The sequence below is a fragment of the Arvicanthis niloticus genome, chromosome 12 (genome assembly GCF_011762505.2).
Source record: "Arvicanthis niloticus isolate mArvNil1 chromosome 12, mArvNil1.pat.X, whole genome shotgun sequence".
In the NCBI taxonomy this organism is placed as follows: Eukaryota; Metazoa; Chordata; class Mammalia; order Rodentia; family Muridae; genus Arvicanthis; species Arvicanthis niloticus.
Window position 1 is genome coordinate 51000599 of NC_047669.1, and position 14147 is coordinate 51014745.

At 40.1% G+C, this 14147-nt stretch overlaps 1 protein-coding gene across 3 annotated transcripts in view; it reads right to left on the reverse strand.

Moving 5' to 3' along the window:
- The window catches only part of Cadm2 (cell adhesion molecule 2), a 912354-nt gene extending 902996 nt beyond the window's left edge, over nt 1-9358 (reverse strand). For 2 of the 3 annotated variants that reach the window (XM_034515864.2, XM_034515863.2), the window contains exon 1: nt 8610-9290. In XM_034515864.2, coding sequence (XP_034371755.1) covers nt 8610-8670 — 61 coding nt within the window. In that variant the 5' untranslated portion in view covers nt 8671-9290. Of the gene's footprint in view, nt 1-8609 lie in introns of all 3 variants that reach the window. The other variant, XM_034515865.2, reaches the window with a different exon arrangement.
- Between the last annotated feature and the right edge of the window lie 4789 nt (nt 9359-14147).

Genomic DNA, 14147 nt, shown 5'->3' on the forward strand with positions numbered 1-14147 from the left:
AACAACAGAGGGAAATACTCAGCCTAGCATATGCTAATTTAGTCAGCTTTGCCAGGCAGTGCTGTGTAGTTTTGGCTGCTTGACTCACATTCCTTTCCTCCTCTTTTTCTCCCCCCCCCTTTATATTACTAGACGAAAGCGGTAGAACTCGTTTTAAAAATGCAATGATAACTGCAAAGCATTGAGATCTGCCCTTTGGTGGTTGAGAAAAGTCCATTACGTGCATATCTTCAGAAACTACCATTTTACAAAAGACCTCTCTCATTTAAGGATTCAGCATCCTTCATTAATTTCTTTTAATGTGCATTATTCCAGGTCGGTAGGATGGTAATGGAAAGGGGTTATTATATTCCTGGAGAGCACAAAGCAAGCTGAATTAGCATTCAAACTTCAACAAATAAAATAGAAAGCAGTAGCAAAGGAGTGGCACTTAAATTTTGTGCACATTCTTATTTGATTTTAAATACACACACACACATACATACCTATGTATATATAGGTATATACATATGTATTATTCATTTATTTAATGTATATATTCTGATTTATAATTTATGATTATTCATTTCAGTGTGAGTTTATATGTGCAGATTAGAGGACAGGATATGTTAAGTATAAAACTGAACATAAAGTAGAGGTATCTTGGACACTTCCTATAGGAAGAAAAATAAGGGGCAAGCTGAAATAAAAGATAAAATTACCAAGAAAATACAAGTATATTTTACACACTGAATATTCCAGACTTGGATGTTTAAATAAGCACTACCAAGGCACCTACAGTTTTAAACATAGACAAGTCTATCCCAGACACCAAAAATATTTCATTGCAAGAAGAAATTAATTGGTTTTCTAAATTATATAGATTCAATAAAGGACCGCGTGCTTCACAGTACATAGTTGTCAGGAATGGTGCTTCCCCATTCTGTTCCCAAGAATAAGCAATGAATGCATCAGATAGATAGATAGATAGATAGATAGATAGATAGATAGATAGATTGATAGATTGATTGATTCATCATTAGGGACTCAATTCAGCCTCTAAAGGGCCCTGTCTTTCCCTATAACCCAAAATCATTGGCACTGCTTTATCACATATTTTAGTATTTCTAAAAGCAAAAGAATGCTTATTTTTATTTTGTAAATAATCCCCAGCTAAAACTAGACACAGTCTTCCTCTGAAGTATTGAAACGGGTAGAAAATAATTTAAATACTTGAGTCAAATCTGTTTGCTCACTGAGAGTTATCCCAATGGTGAATAAGGACTGTCTTAATATTTACTTCAGACCTCTAAAGTATACTGTGAATAATGAATAACCAACTCTATCTAAGGAAGATCTGATAACTTCTTTCATCTAGTCAGGCAGGAGCCAGTTTCAGTGATTTACTCTTGAAAGCACAAAGATCCAGAATAAATTCTCAACTCTATAGCAAGTTTCCAAATTTGAAATTTGGTTGTTTTCAGTGGAAGAATTTCTTCTTATAAGTGGTGAAGAAAACATATCCATTAAAAGAGAAGAAATAAATACTAAGAAGAAAGTTAACTCGTCTTTTTCTCGTAAATCTGATTATTATTACAGATTTTCATTATTTAAAAACCTAACAAGGTTGACCTTTATTCTTAAACATAATGGTATATTTTCAGTTTGAACATGTATGAGCATACATGGCAAGGTAACTGATGATTATTTTCAATTCTCAATAAATTCTTGACTTATTTTTGACTTAATTCACATCTAATTAAGAAGACTATTTAGTTGCATAATGTTCAAACAGAATACCTTTTCTGAGAGGAAAGTAATGTTATATCTCCTTAAGAAAGCCCATCAAACACATTAAGAGGAGCTTGTGAGCTCACTTCTTGGATAAAAATCAATATGCACAATATGTCAAATGTTTTTGTTCTGTAGCAAATGGGATTCAAGCAGAATCACATTCCTGACTGTTATCTGCTAGGATTTCATGGTGTGCTGAAAATAACAGTAGTTGCTTAGATCTCACTATTTTTAGGCACTCATTTGACGACTGTTCCTACAGGAAACCAACATTCAATAATGAGGACTCGTAAAAACATATGCCACGTATTGGCACCAACTTATCTGAACACAGATGAAAAGGTTAATTCCTGTTTCTCCTAAAAATAAATAGGTAAAAATAAAAACAAAAATAAAACAACAGGGAAACAAACAAAAATCAAAGGCTGTTTTGTGTAGGATAGAAATCACGATAGAAAGACAGAACCTGAGAGAATAAGTCCTTACCCAGAACACTTCTCTGTCAGTGAGGCACATGTGAAGTGTGGGATTCCTACTTTAACTTCACTATTCGTCTTCATTAAATTGACCCACAAGCCTGATGGTTTCCAAGAAAGTCAAATGTTCACCAGGACTTAATGAAAAGATACATAATCTTACTAGGAGTTCTTTTTGAATCTTTGAACATAACCTGCTTTCTCTTTTGTTTTGCTATGAGATGGTGTGATAACATGCTCTGGAATAGTTCAGGTCTTACAGGGTTAAAGGTTTGTTCATGTCTGCCATAAGCTAGAAAAATACTTCTCATCTCCCTCTCCTGCCACATGACTGCTTTCCTGTGTTTGTCTGCTGCTGCTGCTGAACACATAAAACCTAAGATGTCATTAGCATCATCACACAGCAGGGGGCTTCAGTGTCTCCAGCTTCAGGGTAATCCTCACTACCTCTTCAGAGTAGGAGTTTAGGGAACATGCCTTTTGAGTTCTTCAAGAAGCATACTCCAAAACCTTGACATTTTCAAAGAAAATATTGCCAATAAACTTGAACTTGTCATTTTAAATTTTTTTAGGTTAAACAAGTAAATTTAAATCATAAGGTTTTTGGGTTGTGTTTTGTTTTGTTTTTGGTCAAAGAATGAGTTTATGATCTAGTCTGACATAAATTATCAGGGATTTTTAATCTTGAAAAATAAAAGTAACTAACTGGGTGGGGAAGGATATTGAGAATAATTAGTTAAATTGAATTCGTAGAAGAGTACATATGCACATAAATATCCATAATTGCTTACATTTAAGTTTTCTTTAAGACACAACTGTTTTAGAAACAAATTTAGACCTACAAAATACCAAATTTTTTTCATATATGTAATAAGGCATGTGTGTTGCTATATTATAAAACAGATATAAACATGACCCAGGATGCCTGGAAAATACACATTGTTCAATGTCTTTTGATTTATTATATATTTACTAAGCAAAGGATAAAAATTGCACAGAAGTATACGTTAAATTAGCCCTTGGTCCCTAGAGCAAAAAAAAAAAAGAGTAAATTAAAATATAGCTATCAATTTGGCAACAGTCTTCTACTTCATTTGGGGATTTTGGTACTCGGTTTTGGTTTTGTGGTTGGTTTCACCTGTTTCTTCAACCTACTCAGTCACCAGTACAGAAGGACTGACTTTCCCAAATTGTTTCATGAAACAAAATGCATCGAAGCAAGACTTTCTCAATAAATTTTCAGGACATAAGTCAGAAAACTAAAATAATAATAATAATAATAATAATAATAATTATTATTATTATTATTATTATTATTATTATGTGAAAATCTATATTACACTATTTCTTCATCCTCAGGGATTAAGTGATTCATCTGTTCTCTATCAGAGTGTATCCTACTAGTAGCCTTCCTATTTTAAAGGGGAAAGTGACAACAAGCAATGCTTATTCTGGGCCACTATAACATATATAATTAGGATGTCATCCACCAACTTATAACTTAAATTTTACCCTTGAAGTGATTTAAGTAATTTGTTTCTTTAAGAAAAATGATTCGATCTCACAGTTTCATTGCAGAGGAGGCAGTTTTAAAGTTTCAGAACCACTGGTGGAGGACAGGGAATCAGTCCTTGGATCTTCGATGATGCTGCTTATCCATGCCTTATTACACCTTCCAGCAATATAGTAGTTGCAGAAATAGGAAACAGGAATTGAAAGAACCTTCCTCATCATGAGACAAAATCAGCCAAGAAACCCAGAATCCTTTGCGGAAGATTTTTCTTAACTGCTGCTCTTTAGGATAGACAGCTACTTCACCTAGTCAGACTATGGCTCTCACCTATAGACACTTCTTTCTAAAGTGTCTGTTATCAAGAAAGGGAGAAGTGAGTGCATGGTATTCTAGCTTCACTGATCCTAAGAAATATCCTTGACGGGACTGGCGTTACCTGGGTACATTTAAAAGAGGTAAGAGATTTGGGAAGCATTATTGTGATGGCAAAGTTATTCAACATACAGTGCATTTTCTATAAGATGTCTGGTGAGGTTCACGACACTAACGTGTACAAAGCAGGATGTAATATGTATATTTACCCTAGTGTTAATCTGCAGGTATTTATTAGTAAGTACAGCAAATTATTACTGAAAATACCTTATGAAAAACTATGAAACCCTTTTATTTGTGTTACACTTTTTTTCTGTAAGATTAATTGAAAGAGAGGGAGAGGGAGAGGGAGAAGGAGAGGTAGAGGGAGGAGAGAGAGAGAGAGAGATTCAGGGAAATCAGATGTCCCTGCACATGTCTGTTCTGTTTTTCTTTCTTTCTAGGCTTCTTTTCTATGTGCACAGGACCCGCTTCATCTCAGCAGTGCCTCTTCATGCATGGGAAGGGAAGTGATGTGGTTTTAAGAAAGGTGAGCTAAGCAGCATCTATTTCAGGGCCCAAGGAGCTTTTAGTTACAGGGGTTGAGCAAGTGCACTTGCACTTCTTATTCTTCAGCTTACTGTGCTTCTTTTCCTCTTGATTTTCTGCCTTCCTTGATATACATTAAGAAAACAGTTGGAACCTTAAAGCTGAATCTCATTATTTTTTTTAAATTTTCCAAGTTATATTTTGTTCAGAAACAAACACTGATTATAACATATTTATTTTCCATCTATTTGTTTTGAATGGACACATTGGATATAAATTAAAGTGATTTTGAAGATCACTAGGAAAGCCACCCCTGCAATAACCCCGGCTTAATTTTAACATGATTTGGTTCTAACTATTGGCTTACTCTTCCTCATAATGAGAAATGAAATCGTAACTTTGTTTTGAGAAAATGTTAAAAAAGAAAAGAAAATAGTGACAGTATAAAACAGAGAGTTAAAACACTGAAGCACAGAGAAGAAATGCTTTTAAAAGTCTCTTTTGTGTGGTACTTACTGCAAAACCAGAGATAATATTTTAAGAAATATCGAAATTGATTAGCAGTAAGTGACTCAATGCTACCAAATTGCTTCCAGCGCTAGAAAATAAGAAGCTGCAGACTTAGTGACTGGAGTCTTTGCCTAGTCATAACTAGGAGCAGACGGGCAGACACCCATCTCTCCAGCATCAGCTCTTCACTAGATTCCCCCATAACTTTCCTTCCCTGTACATGGAAAGACCTGCGGTGTGTTTAATCCCTGTTCAGGAAATAAAGCCTGCCTTTGCCCAGGCCAGCCAAGACCTAATCAAACAGTAGGCTGGTGGGAAAACATAAATCAGAACCTGAAAGCAGTGTTTACAGCCCAAAGGAAGAAAAGGCAGGCGTGAGCAATTTGTTTGAGGAAGAACTGACAACATCAACAAAGTATGATGGGTCTGGAGAAGCCAATGTTTGATAAATGGGAGGCAGCCATGAAGAGAAGATAACTCAAGTGTGTTTGCACTCTCTCCCCCTTTCTCTTCTTTTTAATCCTCTTTAATATGGACTAAGATGTTCATGAGACATCATGGAACTGATGCTCATTCCCTGGCTCCTGGCTGCTGTAGAGGATACTTACTTACTTACTTACTTACTTACTTACTTACTTACTGGAACCTGGGATTGCTGCTGCTGCTGCTGCAGTGGTACATTTTCCCTGCCAAACTCACACCTCTTCCCAGCCCCATCTCCCCTTGTCTGTTGGGAAAAGCAGCTGTGTCTCAGTCACTGGTTTACATACTCAATAGGAGCCCAATGCCTATGATGGAATCTCTCCTTTCTGGGTTAAAAAAGTGTGAATCCTCCCCAGGAGCTAGCTCCTCCATCCGTGTGTGTGTGTGTGTGTGTGTGTGTGTGTGTGTGTGTGTGTGTTTAAATGCGGGAGGGAGAGAGAGAGAGAGAGAGAGAGAGAGAGAGAGAGAGAGAGAGAGAGAGAGAGAGAGAGAGAGAGAGAGACACAAGCAGACAGTTCTTTTCAGTGCACTGAATAGACAATTCACAGAGATGTGTTGAAGGAGCCTGGAGGCGACCCCCAAGTGCAGTGCGTGAGCACAAGCTCTATAATAATCTCCTCGGACCAGCCCAGCCGCGTGGGCAATGATCAGACAGTGCCAAAACACTGAGACCGGCAGAGAAAAACACATCCAGCCCTGCCGGATTTCCACCGCAATCACCAAATTAACTGATTTCCCCCATATCTCTCTTCCCCTTAGCCCGTGTAAGCAGGCGCCGGCGTGCGGCGTGGGATGCGCGTGCCGGCGCGCTCCCGCGAACATACACACACACACACACACACACACACACACACACACACACACACACACACACCACACAGGCAGGCATGCACGCACAGAGGGAAGGAAGAGGGAGAAAACAGCTGAGAAATTCAAGTTACTGAGAGGTGAACTAGGGACTCTGAGAGGATGTTTTCTCCTCAGGATTAGAAATCCCAGTAAAGCTTCAGCCACCTGGGTACTAGTACCAGGGTGGGGGAGTGAGCGCTGAGAAAAGGGAGCAGGAGGTGTGAGCCGGGAAGACGCACTCTCTGCTTTCTTGGCACATGACATTTTAAATTTATATCCCATGTAAAACACATTTAAAAATCTCCACGATATAGTCAAGGAAACATCTGTACATGGTTAGTTAATTGATTCAGTAATTTCCTGCCCATTACTTCACTCACATTCATAAAATATGCACAAATAAAATACTGTCCCAATATGTACCCCCCCAGAAGACGGCAAGAAAGAGGCTACATTCCAAGAACTTGCTGAAAGATGGTTCATTGACCTCATTTAAATCCTGTAAAAAATTAAAAAAAAAAAAATGTTTGGATTTGGATCGCCCGGAGGGTCTACATGTGTCTTACTTTCACATTCCTTCTACCCAGAGACAAATAAATTTGATCAACTAATCTTTCTCACAAATGCCAATGAATGGCAGAAGAGTTAGAGGTGGACAAAGATTTATCAAGAAAAGAGACACCCAGTTTAAAAAAAAATAAAATAAAAAAAAAAAAAAAACGTATCGACCATCGTCTCGCATTCATCCTTCCCTTTTCTCTCATTCACGCTGCGTCCTAGTGCTACTCTTCAAAGCAACGCTCTTCCGCCTTTCGGTCCTGCACATGCACGCCTCTTGTGCCTCCTCCACCACCCCAAAGTGCCTTCTCCCATACACTCCAACTCACGCCTAGCCATTTATTTCAAATTTAGCTTCTTCTTCCTTTTCCATGCATCCTACCCCCTCCATCCTCCAAAAGAGGAGGTCTGGGGAGAAATGAACCCAAATCCCCTAGCTGCCTTGCATCAGGACCAGTGATTTGCATAACTGTTTTGTGTGGTTTTCCCTCCATTGCAGACGCAGGGGTTTTTACATTTCACGTTGAAAGGATGATATTAATTACGGAAAGAAGCGGCAGACAGAGATAGATAGACAGGTAGAGGTTCTGGGAGAAAATCCAAACCAGTCAAGTAGCTGCCAGAGAGCATGCATTTCTTTGGTTCAAAAAGAAAAAAAAATGCAAATCGCGCAGACTGGATAATAAAAAGTCGATGTGTTGATAAAGTGGATTTATGTCTTTTAAATTGTCCCTTCACTCCGTTTTAAATTTCTTGTTTCATTCATATTCTCTCTCTCTCTCTCTCTCTCTCTCTCTCTCTCTCTCTCTCTCTCTCTCTCTCTCTCTCTCTCTCTCTCTCTCTCTCCTCTCTCTCTTTCCTCTTTCCCTAGCTCGCTCTCCTCTCTCTAGACCAGACAGAGTCTCCCTTCTCTTCCTAGGTGAATGACACGTCTCACAACTCCCCCCCCCCCCCCCCCCCCGGGATGTTATTGCAATGCACAGGGTGCCGCCGCTGCTGCTGTTCTTGCCGTCGCGGTAGCTCGCTTCCAGGCTCTCACACACTTTTTTAAAGACACATGGATGAGATGCTGGTGGGAAGAAGGGAAAGAGGAAAGACGACCCTAAAAGGGGAGGAGGTTAAAGAGATGACAAGAGGTGGAAAGGGTCGCTTAAGAGCGTGATGTGGGAGGTGGCTGGCGAGGGTGGGTGGGAGAATGGGAGAATGGAATGTGGAGACAGGCACAAGTTGCCAGCCACCGGGAGTGGGAGGGGGATGCTGGCGGGGATCGAGTGGGGTGGAATGAAGGCAGCTCAGGTGAATGAAAAGGCGAAAGGTGCCGCGTAAGGAGCTGCCTGCTACGCTACCAGAGCTGGGCTGAGCCAGCGCTGGAGAAGCTACGGCTGGTGCAAACTGCCACTGCCCCCTGCAGCACCGGGGCGGAGGGGGAGGGACTGGAAACCGCCGGGCACTGGGGGATTGCCAGGGGAGAGTGGAAATACGGGGTGGAATGGGGAGGATGGGGAATGGGCGTGAAGCGTTGCTCCCCACAGCGGGGCGGGGATTACCTTGTAACAGGAGCCCGCAGACACTGTAGAAGCGGAGAACCGCGCTGCGTTTCCAAATCATGGTCCCTTCTTTTAAGGGTCTGGGGAAGGATCGTGGGGGCAAGGAGGTGCTGGTTGAGCGAACCACACAGTGCAAAGGCTCCGCTGGTGTCGTCCTCCCGGATCCCGCCGGACCCACGATACCTCCGCTGCGGTGTTCGAACCCGCGCGGAAGCTGGTTGCCGGCAGCAAAAGCGGCAGTGGCAGAGCACCCGCAGAATGGGGTTTCGGTGGGCTAAATAGTTTCTTCTCCTTCTGCTGCTGGTGGTGCAGCCCCGACAACCGATCTGCCGGGCACCGCTTTGGAGCTTGCCTTCCTTTCGGAGCTCGCGGCAAGTCCCAGAGCCCGCTCGGAGGCTGCTCAGGCAGGTGATGCAGAGATGCCGGGGTGTCGGGGAAGGTGCAAGGCGAGGGCTGCAAGGAGTGGGGAGGTCACGGAAGGGAGGGGTGGGGGACAGGGGCAGCAAGCTGGCAGCACCGCCGCTCCTTCTCGGGTGTCAGAGTCCTGGGAGAAGAGGCGGCAGCAGTGGTAGCAGCGCTTAGTAGCGGTGGCAGCAGCGGCGGCGGCTCCCGGATGCTCCGGCTGCAGCAGCAGTGGCGGCGGCGGCGGCGACGGAGGCGGCGGCGGCGGCGGCGGCAGCAGCAGCTCTAGCGAGCACCAGACACAAGGGCAAGCTCAGCGCGGCGAAGGCCCCGCCCCTACCCTGGCCAGGGATAGACCCCGCCCCCTGACCAATGGGAACACACCCACCCACCACACCGGGCCAATGACAGAGAAGGGTGGGAGGAGACAAGCGCCGGGAAAAACAAACAGGCTTCTCAAGGACCCTTCGGGCAGGAAGCTCTGAAGCCCCCTTTCACGCACTCAGGACTGGCATCACCTCCTTAGAAGTGGCCACGTGCTAACTTGCTGGGAAGACAGCCCTATTCAGGAACAGGTTCTGAGCCCTGGAGAAGAATTCAGCCAATCGCTACGGCGAGAGGGCGGGGTTAGCTGTATCCACCCCCACCGCCCCCAGCACCACCCCATCCCACATCCCCAGGTTCTGGAATCCGATGTGCCTGGGCATGGTCTTGGGTGCGAAGTTCTTGTGAGCATTTGGACTCCTAGAGCAGATGGTGGCTGCACCTACCCACTCACCAGCTGCAGTAGCAATCTTTAACGCTCCCAGCCGCAAAGGGAGAGATTACAGAGGGCGTGGGAGAGGCTAAGTATAGGGCACTGAACACCTACCTGCCTGCAAGAACTTGGGGAAGACGAGAACTAGATGTGAAAAGGAAAAAAATAAAAATCACTTTGTTGTTGCTTTTCTTCAGAAAGTTTACATATATCACGTCCACTTCTTTCATAGCTCTGGGAGTGAAGGTACAGATACTGAAATCGGGTTCAAATCCCATAGCTGCCTCTTTGGTTTCATAATGCCTTTGTGGTAGTTTATTTAAGTGTTTATCTCTGAAGGCTTCTCAATTGAAAAACAAAGATGATAGTAATATTTATCTTACCATTGTTACGATAAAATTGGGGACAGATAGTTTGCTTTGTAAAGGGCAGTGTAGCTGTGAAGAGGAATTTTTTCTAATTAAAAATAACAGGAAATTTTAGCAAATGTCTTTTAAAATTCCAACAATAGTTCTAAGAAGAAAGAAGAGAAACTGTGTTTCATTCGAGGATGTGACATAAAGTGGTTAGAAAGAATCACTTAATATAAACCAATACCACGAGCTTTAGAAGACCAGCTTTAAATGAGCAAGACAAATTATTCACAAGTTTTTCTAAGCGAGTTTAATTCGTATTTTTCCCCCGCTATGACCAGTTTTTAATTGGACCAAATTAGCAGATGATGGAAGAGTTCTGGTGTGTTGTATCAGTCACAATGTAAATAGGTCGGCTTTGTTAGATACCGCACAATGGAAGCTTGCAATCGAAAAAGACTGAGGCAAAGGTAAGAGGCAAGAGCAATATGGATGCCCTTTGCCCTTTCTCAAGACTGCTTCCTTTGCGGTAACTTTTATATAAGCCAACCCTTGCCTTTTAGCTAACGACCCATTCATATCTCTGCTCACCTTTCTCCATAAGGTTCTCCAAATTAAGGTGTGACACGTCTGTAATAAAACTGCAAGCAGGATCTGAAAGGAAGAGGATGGGAGAATAATTTTATTATTGCTGAAGTAGTTGCACACCATGAGTTTAAGTCATTAAGGAAGACAGAAAGCCTGTGCATACTTCCATCATTTAAGCTGTAGTGAGCATCAAAAGGTGACGCCCTGATACTATAACCCTTGCTTCAGCTCTGTGTCAGGAAGACTATAACAAACGGGAATGTCAGAAAGGGATGGTTTGATGTGTCAAGGTTACTGGGTTCCACCTTGTACCTTCTTCTTGCTGTATTACACTGCGACCTCAACCCTTTAATCATCCAAAGGACTAGACTTTGATCATTTTTAAGGTTATAATGAGCAGAAAGGTTAAAAATAAAACCTTAAAATTGTTATATTCAGGAAAACATCCCGGTTGGCAGAAATATTTCAGCACTAGTGACTGACAACGTGAAACAGATCACTTTTGATTCCTGTCGGAAAACACACAAGGAAGAGCTCCACCCAGAAGAGGTCTGTGGAACTGGTGTTTAATATGTGGTCCTAGGAACTGAAGAGTGCAGAATCTCATGTGGTAGGCAGCACTCACTGGACACGAGTCTTGAAAACTATTCTGTATGAGTTTTGGAAGCATTGAGCATTGGCATTATTTTGCCAGATGTTCCATAGAGAATTTCAACATTGTAATGAAATAGAAGACACACGGCCTCTAGGGACTTAAGATATATTGTTATTTTAAGGAACTTCAAAGATACATTTCTTAAAATAAACCAAAAACATCACTTTTTAAGTACAGAAGAAAACTACCCAGTTTAATTAGTTTAAAAAAAATGTTAAAAGTTTTATTCATGAGTTGAAGCTCCTGTTCATACCAACATCTTGGATACAGGGGACAGGCAGTATTTTCTGTACTTCCCTCAAGTTTTTAAGGTGAGAAACATTCAAATTATAAACGCTGGAAATTTTGTAAGTAATACCATTTTTATGTCCAAAACCAGATATACTCCATTTTCAAAGTAGTATACTCTTAGATGCCATTAATCTAATCCAATTAATATTTAAACGTATCAAACATGGGCAGCAAAGATGGCTCAGCAGTTAAGAGCGCTCACTGCTTTTCCAGAGGACTAAGTTCCATTTCCAGTACCCGCATGACACATTACAGATCAAAACTGCTTGTAATGTCAATTTCAGGGGATCTATTGTACTATTCTGGCTTTTATAGGTAAAGGCACACACACACACACACACACACACACACACACACACACACACACCCCTATATTATGCAAACAAACGTACAAGTCAAACAATCATATAGATAAAATGATTTAAAACTTAAAATCTATCAATATCAAATACTCAGTGTTTTGGGTTTTTTTTGTTTTGTTTTGTTTTGTTTTAACTTCAATATTTTAAAGAAAGCCCTCTCAAATGTTATGGATTTGTAACAGCATGAAAACATTTTTTTCCCCTGAAATCCACAAGAACTCTAGAAAACAATTAAATATCATCAAATATATATTCATGTTTTCATGTATAGATATTATTATCTGAATATATCATCACTGTGACAGCAAGTGTACAAATTAGCTAGTTCATCAGAAAATGATTAAATTTCACAAACTGCCAAAATTGACATCTATCCATGTGTTCCTAGTTGCAAAAGTCTTCAATGTGAAACTGCTTAGGGAAATTCCTTTTTAGGGTAAGGCTTTATATATTCTTTCATTGCATGACAAAACTACTTTAGACTTTAATGCAATATTTTTAGAACAATTAATAAATAGAAAGCAATGATTGCAAAATTGGTTGTTTAGATTTTCCCTGACTGTTTATGACAAATTCTTAATACTCCTTCATGATGGGTTAATGAACCTGTTCATTTGTATTGTCTCAGAATGATATTCAATTTCTCTCTTCTTTCAGTTGTACCATGGACATAATAACTCTCTTAGCATAGTAATCATAGCAGAAGCTATGCTTACTTGTAGTTTATAAATATTTCCAGAGAAAGAATTAGGAATTATCATGATTGTAATGTTTACTTTTTTCCTTCTGGGAACAAAATAAATTGCTTACAAATTTAATTGTAAAAGTTATTAAAAACAAACAAGAAAAATTACTATGTAGCCTCACTTTTATCCCAATGTAGAAATTTCCTGAGAGTTGATATAGGTAAAAATTTTATGTTTCACTTTTTAAATGTTGAATGTATGTGAAATATTTAAGCATTTAAAATATACAACAATTATAGATTCCCAGGACTCAAAAGCTAAAAAAAAAAAATCCATGCTAAATTGACTCTCATAGCAAATTGACTTATAGTAAATTGACCTAGAAAAAGGAATTTCATGGCCTGATGAAAATGGAGACCATTGTGGAAGAAAATTAGCTCACTGAGTAGTGGAAGCATTTCCCTGTTATTCTCTTTGCTCTCTGGCGTGTCATATATGATGTTAGCCACCAATGTTGCAAAGCACTAAAGAATTGATGCCTATAGTATATATCAGATAGAGCATAATATACATAGTATATTGTATAGTATTAATACAGGGTGCATGCAAGATATAATGAGAGGAGATAGCAGTATTAATATCCTGTAAATATATATTTGCTTACGTTTTCTTAGTCTTTTAAAACCATTCTGTCTTTTCCTTTAAAATTACATCTTTATTTGAAGCCACCTCGTGTGGCTTATCACTCGAGTTTTGAAATTATATTAAAAATGGTGTACAAAGGCGAAAAAAAAATCACAGGTACTAGGCTACTGACAACCTAATGATGTGCAATTTCTGTTTGCTATGCATACGCTAAGTTACAACATAATCAATATTTTATAGTCTTTCATTCTCACTTATGCAATCACAATACAGTGAGAAAAAAAAAAAAAACAAAAAACAAAAACCAAACCCTTTGTGTTCCCTGTCAGCGTATGGTCTAGCTCTGCTTTAAAGTATGTATCCATACATACATTTTTTTTAAGCTCACCAAGATGAACAATAAATTTCCCTAGATTTTTTTTCCCCAAATCAGAAGAAAAAGCTCATCCTGCTTTATATAGTAGTATATGAATCTGAATTTAAAAGCATACACTATGTAAAACAGAAGTTTTGCAAATGACCACAGATAAATGGAAACATCCAGAAGATGACTCCCTGAAACGTTGAATTTATTTAAATTGAAACAACCTTTATTATTTTCACTTTAAAAAATCTAATAAAATGAAAATAACTTCTCCACATCCACCTAAAACAGTTTGATAATGGGTACATAGTTTGAAAGTTCTTCACTGGAACACTTCTTCTTTGACCATCTTAACGGCGACTGGAGAGGTGATGGGGAGATTAGGATTGTACAAGGTTCTTGCAGAGGCCTGGAGTTCGATTTTCAGCACCCATG